This window comes from Amblyomma maculatum, chromosome 6 (assembly GCF_055883805.1).
Source record: "Amblyomma maculatum isolate TAMU_Amacu chromosome 6, ASM5588380v1, whole genome shotgun sequence".
Lineage (NCBI taxonomy): Eukaryota > Metazoa > Arthropoda > Arachnida > Ixodida > Ixodidae > Amblyomma > Amblyomma maculatum.
In genome coordinates this window covers 130065800-130083377 of record NC_139349.1, presented here as the reverse complement: position 1 = coordinate 130083377, position 17578 = coordinate 130065800, and the positions used below count along the sequence as shown (strand labels likewise).

The 17578-nt window shown below is 41.1% G+C and overlaps 1 protein-coding gene across 2 annotated transcripts in view; it reads left to right on the top strand.

The window, feature by feature from the left end:
* LOC146186738 (uncharacterized) overlaps positions 1 to 17578 on the top strand; it is a 139714-nt gene that overhangs the window by 91556 nt on the left and 30580 nt on the right. For both annotated transcript variants that reach the window (XM_084607380.1, XM_084607379.1), the window contains 5 exons: positions 1944 to 2089; positions 3784 to 3909; positions 6499 to 6592; positions 11711 to 11883; positions 14533 to 14640. In XM_084607380.1, coding sequence (XP_084463506.1) covers positions 1944 to 2089; positions 3784 to 3909; positions 6499 to 6592; positions 11711 to 11883; positions 14533 to 14640 — 647 coding nt within the window. The remainder of the gene's footprint in view (positions 1 to 1943; positions 2090 to 3783; positions 3910 to 6498; positions 6593 to 11710; positions 11884 to 14532; positions 14641 to 17578) is intronic.

Here is a 17578-nt window from a genome sequence, read left to right as displayed (position 1 = left end):
GAATGTTGCGTCCCTCTGTCCCTGAATGTCCCTGTTTTCTTCGCCGAAAACAAAGTGTACTCCGCATCGCTGCCTGTAGGACTTCTCGGCTTTCTCGGTGTTTAGATATGTTCTCCTGCTAGCGCTTGTGGAGCGGCACTTATTATATTATCAACCAAGAAGAACTGAGGCAAGCGCTCCGAAAATAGGCGAAAGATAATACTCACTCTCGGCCCCCTTGCGTGACGCTTGTTTGAGAGACTCGGATGGAACCGAACAAATCGCGAAAAATGCTTACTGTTCGTAGGTATGACTGATGCCCGGCAGGTTCCGATAATAAGGGGCTTCTCGGCATGCTTTTCTGTTTTCCTACGCTGGGAACTAACTATCCCCTTAATATTGAATGTTCGTCACTGTCCATACGTACGCAACTTTGTGTGAGCGGCGAAACAGCCATAAATATAAAATGTCGTTCTGTGGCTCGTTAAGTATGCATCTCTTTACGGAGAATTCATGCGCAAGAACACCGGATGATCGAGTCCATCGTTGTCTATGTATAGTGCCCTGTTTCATTACCTAAGCTCTCACAGAGCACCAGCAGAGACGGCTGCTTGGCCAATAATTTATTTTTGATGGTTGAGTAAAACACTGACACCAAAAAAGTGTCACTTCTGCTATGCCATTGGTCTCTTAAAAAGTACAAGAACGAATGAATGCCTTCACGACGAGTGGGGAATAAAGTAAGCTTCTCTTACAATTCAAACCAATGGTTTACGCAGCCCAATAAATCCAAGACATGTCGGTCGTTCATTAAAAGCATAGCCCTTGCGAGTTATGCAACGATCATCAACCAGTATTAAATATCAGCTGAGAGTAAAGAAAGCTGGGGATTGTAACGTACCGAACTCGCTTTATTCCTTTCAAGCATGCGAATTTGAGCTCCCCTTCTATGGAATCCTTCCAAATGTCGTATTAAACTCACTATGATAGTTGAAACCGATGCACAGGTTTCATGTCATCTACCGAACTACGCCCAAATGCAACTCCCATTTACTTCCAATTAACCGCATTCTTACACAATGCCCTTTTTTCGAGGGCTATTTATCACCCCAAAATTTATAATCTAATTCGACCACCTAACTTCCTGCCGTCACCTGTCGCTTTCGCCTTTCGCTTTACATTTTCACCTCCCGCCAACCCTAATTAAAGTCGGATACCGTCCCTACAGTAATCGCGTGCCCATTCTTTTTCCCTTGCGCTTAATTTATGACAGGATATACTAACTCTCGTTTGTGCCTCGACCCATTGTGCTCAACTGATGTTTCCTGCAAAGGAGAGGCAAGATAATAGACGAGAAACCGATCCTGCTGACTTTGACCAATAACAAAATATAAGAACTATATCAGAATGGTCAACATCATTTTAAGTGCTATTTGCCACATGGAAAAGGGGTAGAAAATTTTATTGTAGTTCTTACCGTCTTGGTCACAGAAGTAACAGATACCTAAAATCCTCATTTGTCTATAAATGAATTTCCCGAATGTTCATCACATAAACATATTTTAGCCACAGTTGGTTACACAAGAAGAATAAACGTGAGTTACCGATGACACAGTCCTACACTATGGCGTCTCTCATAGCCTGAGTTGCTTTGGGATGTTAAACCCCACACACCAAGCCAAACCAAGAAATATTTTACCCAGTGACCATGCGTGTGCGAACGTGGTTTAGTGCATTGCTCCAATCTTCACGCACTTTTATTACCCAGCCTACTTTTATTCTTCTTTCGCATGTGCTTGTATGACCGCTCTAACTTGCTGTTTAAGCCATTCTCATGAGAGATCGGCGAGCGTCATAACAAAAAAGAATAGATTAAAGACATACCATATACAAGCGGTTATGAAAGACTGTTTCTCACGAACTTCATATTTCCTTGGCTTCATGTATATTATTCGAATTTGTAGCAATTTCCTGGGACTCAACTACTGACACCATCCAGGCACCAGTATCCGTTAACGTACGGTACGCCACTGGTGAAGACGACGAGATTCAAGTTAACATATACAGCTTCACAGCGCTGGACACCACTATACACGACGACCTTTTGCAGGTGACGATTTACGTAGTCCGTTACCGCTTTCCTATTCACGTATTACAGTAAATATTTGCACCGCATGTAAATGCAGCACTCGGCATTTCGCGCTGAATATATAATATGAGAGCCATGTAAGCCCGTATATTACATATTCCTGGATATGGACTAGTAAACGCAATATGGCTTTCATTCTGTCAACTTAAAGGTTACTTTAGAGAGTAATAAAAAAACTCTCCAAATTTCCTCTCGGGTTCAAGCTTCGTCTTTGTGTGAGCAAATAATGTTCGTACGGGGCATACAGTTCGCATCTTTTCAGAAATGATCGGATTAACTTGAAACATGCAAATGAGTGTAGAGAGAAGGAATTGTCCGAGCGCCCCTACATCTCACATGGCCTTGCACCGACCGATGGCAGTGCAAACAGCGCAAATCTTCATCTCTGTTTTTAAATTTCTTTATTTATTTAGTAATTTGATCGTTCCTTTGTTTGCAGGCATCGGTCTGACGTGTTGCTACAGGGCATAAACAATTTAATTTTGTAAAATATAAAGATAAATATTGAGTCCTGTAGACCAGGCAAAATGGATAAAAATTAATGACAGTAGGTTACAATGTATCCCCTTCCTTCCATTAGGTGAAGGGAGAATTGAACGAAGTTTCTTCTAGACAATGGTAAAAAATACTTTCGTCAGGTGGTCACTCATAATAGGAATATGCGAAGAGAGCGAAACTATGTCATTTGGAAGATAAAAGTACCATGGTAAATTTCAAAGGAATGCTGCAATGAGAATACTTGCGCCTATTGCTGAAGTGCTTCCAACATAGGTTTTTTTTTTTTTCGACCTTAGCAGTTACGTCACTTGTGTATCTACTCGTTACTAAAGGTATCGCTCAATTCTGTAAGAGCTCATGAAAAATAATGAGTCTGAAGCTAACTTTTGCATTAGAATAATGTTCCAATTTTTGTCAGAATGATTGGCTTTTCTTGCTCACGAAGCTTAGTGAAAATGTTCCTCGCCTTGCTAACGATGTATTTTATGATTAAGTCTGTGTTGAATTAGGCGAAAAAATGACATCGAGGTACTAATGATGTTTTTTTTAATCCCAATGGAAGAATTCATAGCACCGTATGAAAGTAATAAATTAGGACAAAATGTTTTATTATCATTTAAGTTACCCTGCTGCATCGGTCTGCACTATACACATATAAAACGACGGCTATACCGCATTCCGCCCTTCGGTGAAAAAATATAAATTATAGTAGCGAATAGCGCTATTATCCTCTCCCACCGTAAAGGCGAAGTTGTAATACAATTTTAATTGGATAGTAATTTAACGCAGGCCGTGAACGAAGCTTTAATAAATGTATTTGATGCATTTCTCTTAAAAGCCAGAAAAGCGAGGTCGATCGCATCAGAGAAAAATGTAGCAACAAAAAAAAAAAAAAAAAAAACAGAGAAAATAGGGGTCTTCATAATTACCGGTGGATTCCCAACTTAGATGCACATAAATAATAAGAGCTATAAAAATCGATCAGCTGAGCATTTTATATATCATTGTTAATTAGTGGCGCCTCTTCGGTTCGAGAATGCGCAAAAAAAAAACTATTTGGAAAGTTCCAATTTTCATTGCACTCCATTACGGCTTTCACATGCAGAGTGTGATTTCTACCGTATCTGGTAAATGATGTTTTTTATAAATACCCCTAGCTTCCTGATGGCGTCTTCTGCGGAGGGTACAAAAAAGCAATCTCCCGGCCTCCGCTCACTGACATGAAGGTCTTCAACTATCATGCAGAGATGATGTCGCCACATGGTTCTCCGTATTATAGTGACGTAAGTAACCTCTACATCAGACCCCGTCGCACAGTCTCATTTTACAAATTTTGGGGCACCTCTTCCTTCCAGCTTGAGCAACGCTGCCCGTCTTCCACAGAGGTTATAAGAAACCACAGCCAACGAATAACGTCACACAGAAAGGAACGCACGTACACAAGGTTTGTGTATACGTGCGTTCCTTTCTGTGTGGCGTTATTCGTTTGCTGTGGTTCCTTACAATAATGTCCCACCAACTAGCTCAGAAACAAATCCTCTTACAGAGGGTTTGAATTCTTTTTTTTTTTTTTTTCATAATGCTCCTAAAAAAAACAGCTTATATGATAAAGCAAAGTAAATAAATACGCTTGTACAATGGGCTATTCCGTTATTAGGTATTGAATGCTGTACAGCGGGTTCTTCTAACAAAACCCAACGATGGATGTAACTGTAAGGCTTGCGAGCACTATGGATGCAGCCAGCATTGAGTTTTAACCATATCGTGCTGACTCAAGCTTTAGACACCCACAGCGCTGGCTCAAGGGCTTTTAATTCTGCTGCGGTCTCCTGCGTTCTGTGTCACGCTAGCGCTTGTTGGACAACTTCAGATGATCTAAGTTGGAATAACTCTTCGGAAAGAGTTACTCTAAGACCGTCTTCACAGCTCATGCATTTCTACGGGACTTTAAATGCCACAATTTGCAATTTAAATTCTAAAGCTGAGGAAGGTTTATAAGTACAGTTGAAATATGCTTGAGGAGAAGATACTATCGTGAACAGGAATGTGGTCCCACAAAAAGGGCGACTGCGTGGGGCATGTTTTATATGTCGCCAAGCCATGCGCATCCGCGACTTCAAATAAAATTGACAGGGGTTATCTCTGTTAAACACATTGTAGTGCGAAAGTACGGGAAGCTGTAGTTTCAGATGTACATGCTGCTGCGTCAAATGGCGGAGGTTTATCTGTGGCCTCCACGATCAGCTCCGGTGCAACAGTGCGTTTGATCACGGAGGCCACGGGTTTTGGCGCCATCTGGGAGCCGCCAAGTCGAATGGTGGATGTTTAATAATTTTTATTTAAAGGTGGTTACAACGAGCGAGAGCACTCGCCCCGCTGACTGAGTGGTCAGAACACTCGGCTACTGGATCTGTTCAAATCCGGTTCAAATCCGCTCGGATGGTCTTTCTTAAGTGTGAAAACACCTGCCGAAACAAACAAATAAGAAGTGCCGCACAAGACTATTCGTCGGAGGTGGTGAGCGTATCACTTTTTTGGCATTGAAACCGACCCAGCCGGGCATGAAGCATTAAAATTACTACGCGATCATTGAGCGTAAAGATATTTCAAAAGCCATTTCCAGCACAGCAGGCTCCGGCAGAAGTTCTTCATGCAAGTTTCTCCTTCTTTACCCTCTAAAACAGCCTCCGAGCTTTCATAAAATAACGTATCCTCATGTTTTCGAGAGCTCTAATCTCACGAAAGCATTCTTAGCGTTGAGGGAGACCGATGTTCAAGAAATTGTGCTAAAATCATTTATTTACTTGTCCATGCATGTCTCCCGCGATACAAGAGCGGTATGAGAGAGGTCCCGTCCTAAAGTCTTACGCTATACAAAATGAGTGCATGCCCGCGTTCGTGCTAATTAACTTTTCGTTCGCACAGTGTCAAACGTTTCACAATAAGAGGATTTATTAAACCTGCCTCAGGATGTGATCATCACACTAAATGGCGTTTTCTCCAGTCCGCCTAATTGCCGCTCCCATCTGCAATTACTTTACATGTCTTTGCAGTTCTTTTTTTCCCACCTAAATATGTGCCGAGTTTCTGGCCATCCTACCCCAATACCCAAAGGCGGTAGCATAATTGCCTCGGCATTGTGCTCTTTAATTGCCGGCATAGGTATGCACTTTTCCAGGTGGCTGGTTCCGTTTATATCGCTCTGCTGACCGCTTATATCTTGTAAGCAACCATTCAACAGGGTTCTGTGTACCAAATTTGTGCAAGAATCCTTTTCTTAAATAACGTTGTGGTCTAAAGTTACGAGAAACTCGATAGACGTGAGGTATACCTGGCATTTCAGGAGCGGCACTGCAGCTTCTGAGAAATTGGGGATTAGGTCCCGATACAGTCTATGGCTATGGGACCTGCTTCTGTATAGATTGCTTCCTATTGTATTTGCAAGAATGTAACCAAATTTTGACTGATTATTTGAAAAAAATGAACTGTTAGCTCTTTGAAACCCAAGATATGCTGCAGAAGGAATGCTATTCAAATGCTCCTGCAGCAGCAACAGCTGCGGTATCCTGTTGAATGGTTGCTTACAATATGTGAGCGGTCAACAGAGCGATGTAAACGAAACCAGTCACCTGGAAAAGCACCTATGATCACAGTTAAAGAGCGCAATTTCGAGGAAATTATGCTACCGCCTTTAGGCATTGGGGTAGGATGGCCAGAAACTTGGCACATATTGAGCTGTGAAAAAAAAAAAATTGCAAAGACGTCATTGGGGCTAACAGCTCATTGCGGACACAAAATCGCCTGTTTCTTCTGGAGAGTGCTTCAGCTGCACTTCATATTTTTTTTCTTTTACGCTCGCACTTGCAACGCAGGTATGGATGGACCTGGAAAGAAATCTATACCGGATAGACTATGTCCCTACTAATAAGCTACGCAAGCAAACACTCATCGTATCGGGAAACGAAGGTGAGTCACGAGGGAGCTCCATAGCCTCCTGGGTGTCGTCAATTTTGCGCTAAGATTACGCACACCATTAGCACTTAAGCACGCTACCTCAAAGCTTGTAATCATAAGTGCAGGACACTTCGCAGCTTGGGTAGAATCTTATAAGAAGAAACTGAAGATCGAGACTTTTACTTCTCATCTTCTCCCGATTTTTCTAACAATTGTAAACGACCACTGGGGAGGTTTTAACGTGGGAACAGCTTTATGGACAGAACATGCGAAACTTGGAGGGCAAACATGAGAAATAACTTTCTTCTGACACTTGAAATAGTAACGTAATGGCTGATTAATATCGCGATGGTGTTCAGACTCATCACTGCGCTGTTGATCTAAGTGCTGTATAGTTATTGATTCTTAAAGATTCATTAAAAATAATCGATCGTTTAATTTGCTCAAGCAGATGAACCATTCCGTAGGAAACAGGAAAATGCCTGTCTAGCATAATTTAACCAATCAACAAAAAAATATTTCGAGTAAATTTGTTTTTTACTTAGACAATATTAGAATACAAGTCGTATCTCTACAGGCATAATGCACTTGTGTTTAAATATACTAAACGATCACAGGGCGACATACTGTGTCTGTGTAAGATAGAAAAATTTGTACCAAAGTGTACGGGGCTTAAAACATAAACTGAAATTGAATAATCATGATGTCAAGCAGACGGTATGGTGGAGCTCAACTGATTATTAACTACAGTCAGGGATAACGATATTTTAAACAATGTGGAGTAATTTATAGAGGCGGGGATGTTTTAGATATCATATCAGTTACTCCAGGGCATGCGAATATTCTACTACTTCGAAGATTTTTCGAAGGATCTGTAATTTTTTTATATATGGCTTTACAGTCATCATATCAGCGCATAAATAAATGCGCCACAGTGTACACTAGGCACTAATTTCTAGTTTGAAATATGTTTTGCATAACATGCCATATAAATAATTTGTTCTGCATATGTCACTGCCAAGCGCTTTATTATTTCCTATTTATTCAAATGCAATCACCCCAGTCGCAATCAAACTAGGTACTATGAACATGCCAAGCTTCATCGCTTGTGCTATTCTGACTACTGATATCTGTATTCCTGATCTCCCGTCTCCCTATGGTAACGCTCACTTAAAGCAAAGAGCTTGACAGAGTCGATGGTTAAGAGAGCAATAGACGGCACACTGAGAGGAGAGTAAAACCTAAGCGCAAAATCAGCCACTCAGCAGCTTTGTTAAACTGCTAACGAGCTTTCTTATATTGAGAAAACGAAATTGGAAGATTTGTCTGCTACTGTCACTGGATTTTACGTGCAACTTAGGTGCGCTGCAGAACTCTGCTAAACGTCTTCTCATCAGTGAAGGTGGATTAAAGAACAGAAGCACAGTAGTAATTTATTAATTTGTAGAATGCAGCGAACAAATTAAGAATAGCAGTAGTTAGAGTTCCGAAATTTTTACAATATTCGGCCTATGATTAGAATGCGACCATCGACTTGGGAACCTTGCTGAAAATAAACGCCTGTCAATAATCCCCGAGCATATAAACGGATGACACAAAAACAGGAATATTAAAACCTCTAGTATACGGGAAAACATCGCATCGGGAACTTTGGATGATTATTCACTACGTGCGCAACAAAATCGATGAACAATTTTGGCCAAGCACAGAGAGCATGAAGAAAAGGGCGATGAAGTAATGATTAGATTCAACAAACTAAAACAAATCGGAAATCATTGCGTTGGGATGATGAAAGGAATGAAACACTGTCGCCAGCTGTACAATTACAAGGGGCTGCTGTCAAGGTTGCATTTTACTCACAGCATGTTCAGCTCAAAACAGCTCTCCGATAAGCCTCTTTTCTCTGTTCACAATTATTGCCCAGAGTATTCCGAACAATGAGAATAATTTCAAAACATACTTCTCACGTTCGCTTAGAACGTTGTTATCGTCGCTAAGACAGGACTGCACGTGGATACCTTTGACAAATATAGTTACACGTAATTCTGAAATTATTTCATGTGACACTTTCTTAATAGGAGACGCTGTTGTAATCTTTAACAGTTTACTACTCTTTTGTACGCTTATAATGCGAGTGCAGAAATGCTAGGCATACTTATCGATTCCGCCCCAAGCTTTTAGAGATGGCGCCTACAGAGATCCGAGTGCTGTAACAATCCAGGAAATTGCAACGCAATTTCCTGTGATAATGTAGCAAATACACCTATACTTTTGTAAGCCGAAATTTCACATTTCTCATAAAAGAAAAAAAAAGCATGTATACGCACTCATCCCTGCTGCAGCATTAGTCTTTCACGTTACCTTTCTTACATTTGGAAGCAGTTGGTAGACTCACCGGCGTGAATGACATGAGACAGAATATCCAGCTTCGTTTTTGTTTTTGTTTATATTTTTAAAGTGCCAAGGCGGCTTCCACAGTTGATGTTCTAACAGGAATATGAAATTACGTTGTGAAACTGCCTAAAATCCACCTCAGAGTACCCAAGGCGCGATAAAGTACAACCACGTTTCGTGATTTTAATCCCACCGACAACCCCAGAATTTAGTATTACCTTGAGCTAAATTACAACCGTTTGCGGAAATGTGCACAAGTATCACTTTTGCCATTCCACTTCTCTGATACAATTCAAATGCCAAAAATCTGTTGATGTGAAACTAATGAATCTGAATAACCGTAATCCTCGTATTCTGCAAGAATTTCTCCAATTAAAGCGACGCGTTAAATGCCTCTCCGGCGCTCGTTCAATGACTGTTTTCTAGTTCTTCCCCAATACTTTCGAGAAAATTATGAAATATTCAAAACATTATATTTTGGATATTTTAGAAGCTAATTTTTTTTTTTATAATTGTGAACAACTCTGATATCATGGAGACCGGTTCAGGGTATTTTATTTGTGACTGTTGGTATTAAGCTAATTTTTGAATATTTCGAAAGTGCAATTATTATTGCCCCGGCATCGTAAACAGTTTACGGCCTTCAAACGGGCGAAAATTGAAATTGTGTTCAGGAATAGAACAAGGTTGTGCCTAAGAGCTCTCATAACTACTGCCTAGCCGCGCGATTTCGAATTTCATTAGTGATAAAGTGCTTAGACGCAGTGCAGTCATCCACATGGGGATTGGATAGTTGACGTCAGTGTGTCGCCAGAAGCCAACGCTTTCTGGTTAGAATACTTGACACCTCTGTGAGCAGGCTCTGTCAGACAAAATAGGCAAGAATGCACGACGTTTAGTCACTTTCTTCAATTTTCAATCCGCAATTTTCAATCCGCAATTTTCTCTTGAAAGCTGTGGGAAACATATAGAAACGCATTTTAATGCTGAATTAGATCCTGTTTACTGCCGTTCTTCGAGGGAATATGAGGCCTTCGAATTTGTCTTTCACACTACATATAGCTACAGATGTTCGACCAAACGTTATCTGTCGCTAGTTGATGACATGCCACTGTCTCAGGTTCTAACGGAGCTAACAAACTTCACATTTTCGTTTTTGAATGTGCACGAAGGCATCTGGCTGCATGATGCGGAGAAAATGGTAGTTTCATTCGTGTAGTACAGTATTTAAATGCTTGTTTATTGCCTCTGCTCTTTTCATTTACTGCGACATCCGCACCTTATATTAGCTAACTGCTTTTATGTACACGGCCCCGCTATCTAGTATAACGCTGACATAATTGAAACCGAATTCTTGTAAAAACCTGACGGCTATTACGAATATTGACTGGTGCAAGGGATGCTTTAAGTATCTGAGAATGCAGCGCACTAATGGAAGAAACGCGGAAAAAGGCACCACTCTTCGCGCACGGCCGCCCAAATCATTAATTGACGTGCGTGACGGCCGCATTTTCTTTGCTCCTGCGCCTTAGAGCGGATAGAACTTGCCGTAAGGTCAAGATTAACCAAGGGCTTGATACCCATTTGCTTATACTTCGACGTTTATCAGGTTACTCCTCTGTAGCACTTAGAATAGCAGAAAATGCGGCTGTGCAAAAATTATCAAGAACCAAACTACTCGCATTGATCAGCATAAATGTATAAAAATAATTACTGACACCGCATCAAGCTCAAACTGTAGGATTCAGACAATAGTCTCAGCGGCATCAAAGAGGCTGGACCGCTCAGTCCCGCAAGAATAACTTCAGCAGCGAGACGTTTGGAACCGTTCCTCGTGCGCCTCATTTTGGAATGATCACGCACGAAGATTAAAACTAAGCGTACAGAGAACGTAAAAAGAGCGCTCCGGTTTTTTTTCTTTTCTTATAATGCATGTTCCAGGAAGGTGCCATCATCGAATATTTATAAACGGTTTGTTGTTTTTTACACACTGGAATCTATCCCCGAGTTGCATCTACAATAAAATAATAGATTACCAGACGCACATGTGACATACCACACCCCGACCACCGCCCTGAGCATAGCAAAGCAGGGCACTTCGGTATATCTTTATGTCTAGGGAACGTGTTCACAACTAATCTTTTCTCGCAAGGTGCGTTGTTTAACGCAATGGGCCGCCGAACAAAGTCGTGAATTGTTAGTGGTTCGAGTCCATTTTAGGCGCTAGTTCCACATTTTTTATTGTTGCGCGTTCTTGTCTTCCAATTGACTAAATGACAATCTTCTTCAGCGTTACTTCCTCGCTGTATTTTTGTCGTTTTTATTTTCCTTTTTCTTTTTTGTCGTAGTGCGGCTATGACTAAACACGTAATGTTCTTTGAGTTTTCATAAGGCTACCGCCAGTGTTGAATGAATAAAATAAAGAAAATGAACTTCCGTCCAGCTCGCTAAACTAGAAAATTGCCAACTTTCGTTATGCATAACTGTACGTTACCTGTGAACGTCACCAGTGGTAGCAGAAGTCACCATGTACACGCGTACGGCCATGCGTTAGGGGCGGCTCAGTTAGTTTAAGCGTGACGAATCGAAAGCGTTAGGCAGCTAATTATTAGTGAAAGAGCAAACCGGCTGTCGCTATGGTTGAAGGCCTTTAGTTGAAGCACCGGCGCATATGCCAGCTGGATAGTGAGGGATAGTTCTGTTTTCAGTAGACAGAAATATTTGTGCCCTTTTCAGATGCTTTTTACCGCATAACGTCGAAGAGCAAGAACCGCTGCCAAGTAAAACAACTTCCCGATTTAGAATTCGACGTCCAAATGATTGCTGACCCTCTTTACATAAAGCATATGACTCCGGAAACGTTTTTTAGTGGGGACGACAACGACATCAAGTTGACGTACAAAAAGCAGGTAAGGCAATTACTTTCTCAATAAACAATTTCCGTTTTTATGGTAAGAATTGCAACATTATACTCTCAAGGCGGCGAGCGATCTATGGTCTAAGCTCCAGACATATCCTGGCGGAAGGGTTCCGAACACTGCTAGCACGTATACAATAGCAAACTTTCTGTCAAATAGATTCCAAAGAAAGAACTAAACCCCACAGAAACCATAACTCCTATTTTCATACTGATTACGTAAAGTGGAATCAAATTACTTATTGCATGCAACAAGCTAATAGTTTACCTTGTAAACAAACAGAATATTATCCACGGCTCATGAAAAATTACCTAAATAGAATTCTGCATTTTCGAGCCTTATCCTGGCTGAAGGGTTTCGAACGCCGCTAGCACGTATACGACATCAATCTTCCTGTCAAATGGATTCCAAAGAAGAACTAAACCCCACAGAAACCATAACTCCTATTTTCATACTGATTACGTAAAGTTGAATCAAATTACTTATTGTATGCAACAAGCTAATAGTTTACCTTGTAAACAAACAGAATATTATCCACGGCTCATGAAAAATTACCTAAATAGAATTCTGCATTTTCGAGCCTTATCCTGGCTGAAGGGTTTCGAACGCCGCTAGCACGTATACGACATCAATCTTCCTGTCAAATGGATTCCAAAGAAGAACTAAACCCCACAGAAACCATAACTCCTATTTTCATACTGATTACGTAAAGTGGAATTAAATTACTTGTTGCACGCAACAAGCTAATTATTTACCTTGTAAACAAGCGGAATAATATCCACGCCTCATGAAAATTTACCTAAATAGAATTCTGTGTTTATGTGGCCATTACGAATTGCATTCGAAAGTTTAATCCAAGGTATGGCATCCCAACCATAAAGCATCATATCTGAGAGGTACACCGTTGTGGGCTGGAATGTTTGCTTTATTGCTATGTAGAAAGAACAAGTGTTTTTCTTCTGATATTACATAAGTTCACATAACGACCAATCAGAGCATACTCTTCTATTTTGCGTGGTCTTTTCATTGTGGAAAGGTGAGCAGGAGCTCATTTAGCAAACCGGAACAAATTTTAGGTCCAAATGTAGCAGGCGTATACCAAGAAATTCTAAAATAAATATTTATAAATGCCCAATAAACATTACCAGCTTATCTATTTCGTTCAGTGTGTGCATAGCGATAACTAAAAACAAAAAACGCGAATGGCATGGAGGAAGCCAACACAGAAAACGTACTCTGTGCCTCAATTCCTTTCTCTCCCTTAGATTATTCTAAAACTTCAGATCGTAACTCGCTCGAGGAAAAGGGGATTTTGTTAAAAGACAGAAAAAAAAAACATTTAGTCATCTACGGACGAAAGAGTTTTGTATACCCTCCGTGAGATACATAAGTCAACATTGTAACATGCGTTCATACGATAGAGGGTCTTTAACAAATCTATCCACTTGGGCTGTATTTCCTTGTTGGCGTGCTCTCGTTGTACGATGTTTATGGAGTCAAGCTGCCGGTTCGTAGGCTCCTGCCTAAGTTCCCCAGATCGAGCCTACTATGGTGGTCGTTGATTGTGTGCCCTTTGAGTAGAACAGAAACACTTGAGCTTCATAACAGAGCGCAGCCATACCAATAATGTAGTTAGCGAAACAATAAACGAAACAGCAGGAAGTATGTAAGTCTGTCAATCGTCTTAGCATTGATTAAAAATGAAACAGCTGTAGAAAGTGTGGTTGTCGCTGGGAACGGTGGCCATTAACATTCAACAATAATGAATGCCTTGTAGGATTTCTTATGTCATGCGCTGATTACCAAGTCCTCGTGTCTTCTGTGCTTGTTAGCATATCTCTCCAAGACTGCAGGAAGACAGCCAGCAATACGAAATGTCTGCTTTGGCAAACAATTAGGCTATTAGAGGCTGCTGGGTACTCAAGACTCTCTTGATCACTACGAATTTCAACGAATTTCAGTGATATAACAATGTAGCTTTCATCACGCTGTCTTTTATTACTTTGTACAGCTAAACCGTATGCCACTGAAGCCTGGTGCTATCATTTTGCGGCCCAGGAAAAATCTAGAAAAAGGGGAGTAGAAACTCCTCCTCCGCAAACCAGAAATGTGTACACGGAAATCGCCCCCCCCCCCTTTCTTCTTTAACAGAATTCACAGAAATGCATGGTGCAAACGAGACCACCTCCCCTTCTTGGACTGTTTATTTCAACCTAACTCTACATTTACATTCCATTACTATTTGCGGCGATATTAGATTTCGATCACATGCTCTCCGGTGTACAAAAAGTTAGGTTAACATCACAAGTAACTAAAGAAGCATGAACGATAGATAATATCACTAGTGTTTTCGTTGACACAAATTCGAACAAAGCACGACCAGGTGCTCCAGAAGGACAAGACGGATCATCAACAAATAAACCAAAATGGCGTCGTGTTCTTGTAGGTATGAGACAGATATATTCAGAAACGTACCTACACTGTGCAAAGGAGCTTTCACCGCAATACACTGGTAGTGCCTGCACACCTTCTGGGTCAGAGGCATTCTGAGTAATGAGAAACTGTTTAAAGATTTCGCTAAAAGTCTATATGAGGATATTTGCGTCTTCCTTCGCTGAGAGAACTTCCATCTCATTTCAGACGGTGAAGAGGGGCATCCCATGCCACGTGTGGGAAACTCTTCGCACGGACTGGCCGACAGACTCGGAAGGCATCTCCACGTTGTGGGAGTGGTGCTTCGTCCTAGTCGTAAGATACTGTTCTTTATCAGATCTGGTAGGTGTTAGTGGAAACGATTTTAATGGTTATAGAGAGGTAAGTGTCTTAAGACAGGTTGAGCTAAGTTTGTTATCATACGGTGCCAGCGATCGCTACTCATGCGCCGACCATTTCTGTGTACCATCAACGAGACCACTCTGCCTGCCGGTTGCTTTCATGTTAAAGCTTCAAAAGATGAATGCCGCTCTTCATTGTAAAGAGGAAGGTCGTATGCAGGGCCACTATTATAGCACTGTTTGGACCAAGAAATTTTAATTTTAATAACGCGTTATATTTTAAGGAGTGTTTTTAGAAGGATTAAAGGGCAAGTGTACCCAACAATAATTGATGTTTCGGCCTTTCCTTTCCGTAGCAATGCTTTTCGGCAGCTAACAAAACATCCGTTCCTCTGAAAATTTATTTGAAAGTTTTTTCCCGCCATGATTTGAAGTCATCACATTAAAACAGAAAGGGTCTCAGTGATCACCGCTTGGGCGCGGTTGAGGGTGGTCGAAGGGTTTCGCAACTTTCGCAACAATTTTTTTTTCTTTTTGATTATTTTGCTTTTCTGCTGATGTATGAAAGCCATATTTTCGGAGAAAGTATACTGCTTCACTAAACGCTACAGAGGTCTACTTTCAATTGGTATTCGGTGGTCCTTTAATTAAGCCACGCTTAGAGACGTAGCTTTTGTGGCTCCTTTTGTTTAGCATCGCAAACTAGTCAGGCCGATATCATTACCCTGCAACGCACTTCATAGTGGTATAAACACTGCGATTCGGATACTGGAGAGATACCTAAAGGTAATTGCAGGTTTATTTTTGGGAGATAAACAGAGCGAATAGGAGGCTGTACCGTTTAGAAAGAAAGTCCAAAGTTAGAAGTGCTTATATCCTCAAGAAATACTATCTTAGAGTCAAATCATGGTTTTCAACCTTCCTGCTAAAGTATTCGACCTTTAGTTGTATAACAGCAGGAGCCTCCCATCAGGGTGAACTCGATTAAGATGAATTATCGCTTAGACTGAGGATACGAGACCCTCTGCATTGTTTCGCATAGGACCCCATTTTAAGTGGTGTGTGAAACTTTAAAGATCTAAAATAGGCAACCTTTTTACCTATTTTTACATTTTCGTTAATCTTCGTTAACTTTTAACGTTTCGTTAAAACGTTTTAACGTCTCGTTTAACTTTTCTTTAACATGGAGGTTGACGACAAGGGTTCTACTTAAGTTGAGGACAATGCAGAGGGTCATGGAAAGGAAAATTGTAGGTGTAACATTAAGAGATAGGAAGCGTTCAGAGTGGGTAAGAGAAATAACTCAAGTTACTGATATTCTAGTCTCAATAAAGAACAAGAAATGGGATGGGCAGGACATGTAGTTCGAAGAGAGTACAACCAATGGTCTCTGAGAGTAACCAATTGGATTTCGAGGCAAGGTAAGCGTAGCAGGGGGCGGCAGAACATTTAGTGGGTGGTTGAGATTAAGAAATTCTTAGGGGTCAAGTGGAGGCAGCTAGCGCAGGACCGGGTTAATTGGAAGAAAATGGGAGAGATCTTCGACCTGATGATGATGCTGATGATGATGATGAGTATGATCTTTTATATTAAACAGCAAGGTCTTTTTGTGTTAGACTGCGAAATTACGACATAATTTTCACATCAAATACCGGCAGTGTTCTTGCTTCTTTGCGGCACACACTGCCAGGTAGGTTACCACGTAACGATGTCATAATTGGTTACGGTCAGTTAACAGCGGCGTAACGCTTACCCGAAGAAAGAAGACACACGCCGCCGAAGGCAAATCCCCCTGAGCGTTCAGCAAGTGTTCAGTTGAGTCATTGGGCGGGGCATGGCCTGCTCTGGGCGCAAGCAGTGTAGCTCTGAAAGTAAACATTTAGTACTGTCTTAATTGAGAGTTTTTTACTTGTGCGACGCTGCGAAGAGAAGCCCCTAATATTGTTGTGGGTTACTTACTTCTCGATTACCGAACTGTGAAATGATAACGCGAAAAAGAAACACTTGGTGGGCTTTACCTTCAGGATTCACACACTACATTTGTTTATTTCATCTTCTCGAATGGAGAGCACTGTTCACAGCCACAAAAATATTCCTCTGTTCACTGTTCGGTTCTGGCCCGTAGCGCGATTTGATAACGTATAACCCAGTTACAAATGCACCTCACAAAAAAGGCTCTTCATGTGTTCGATAGTGAAAAAAGGAAGCTAGCAGACCGCCGCATACTTGCCTCCGCTGTAAATCTTATCATGCCGACGCTCACTACCCTGGATTCCATCCCGACCTCACAAAGCTCTGCCCGAGGCATAGACAGAAGCCGAATGTTTGCTCCGACTCTGTTATCAGCATCCAACCAGGTTCTTTTTTCTTTCTTTTTTTACTGTAGAATATGCTGTTGTTCCTATAGAATGACGCAACGCACTGAACTGCAATGCTTCAATAGCAGAACTAGCGGGAGGAGAATCCAGCTTCAAAATACGCTACATGTTTTCATGATTTGAATAATAACAGCATGGAGGTATTGAAAACGGAATTCTTTTTTGGCTCTTTACATTCTTCACAAAGTGCAGCATATTGATAATAATGCATGCAATGTTGCTGAGTATCGTGCGGAAAACCCAAGAACAAAAATATGTGAACGAGAAGACTGCTTTCCCCATTTCTTTTTTTTTTTTTTTTGTGTGTGGTTTTCGTGCTGAGCAGAATCAAAAACTCAACACCCTGAGCAGAAGGTATAGGACAACAGCTAGGCTTTTGCAACGAAGAATAAAGAATAGAAGCGAAAAATACATTACGCCGACTTCCAGAGAAGCATATAATAATTTGAATTATTAGTGCAGGGGCTGGTAAATCACGCGAAGGTCGTCAGTGTCAGTAACGAACAAAAGCAACAACTCCCACTCAAGGTAACA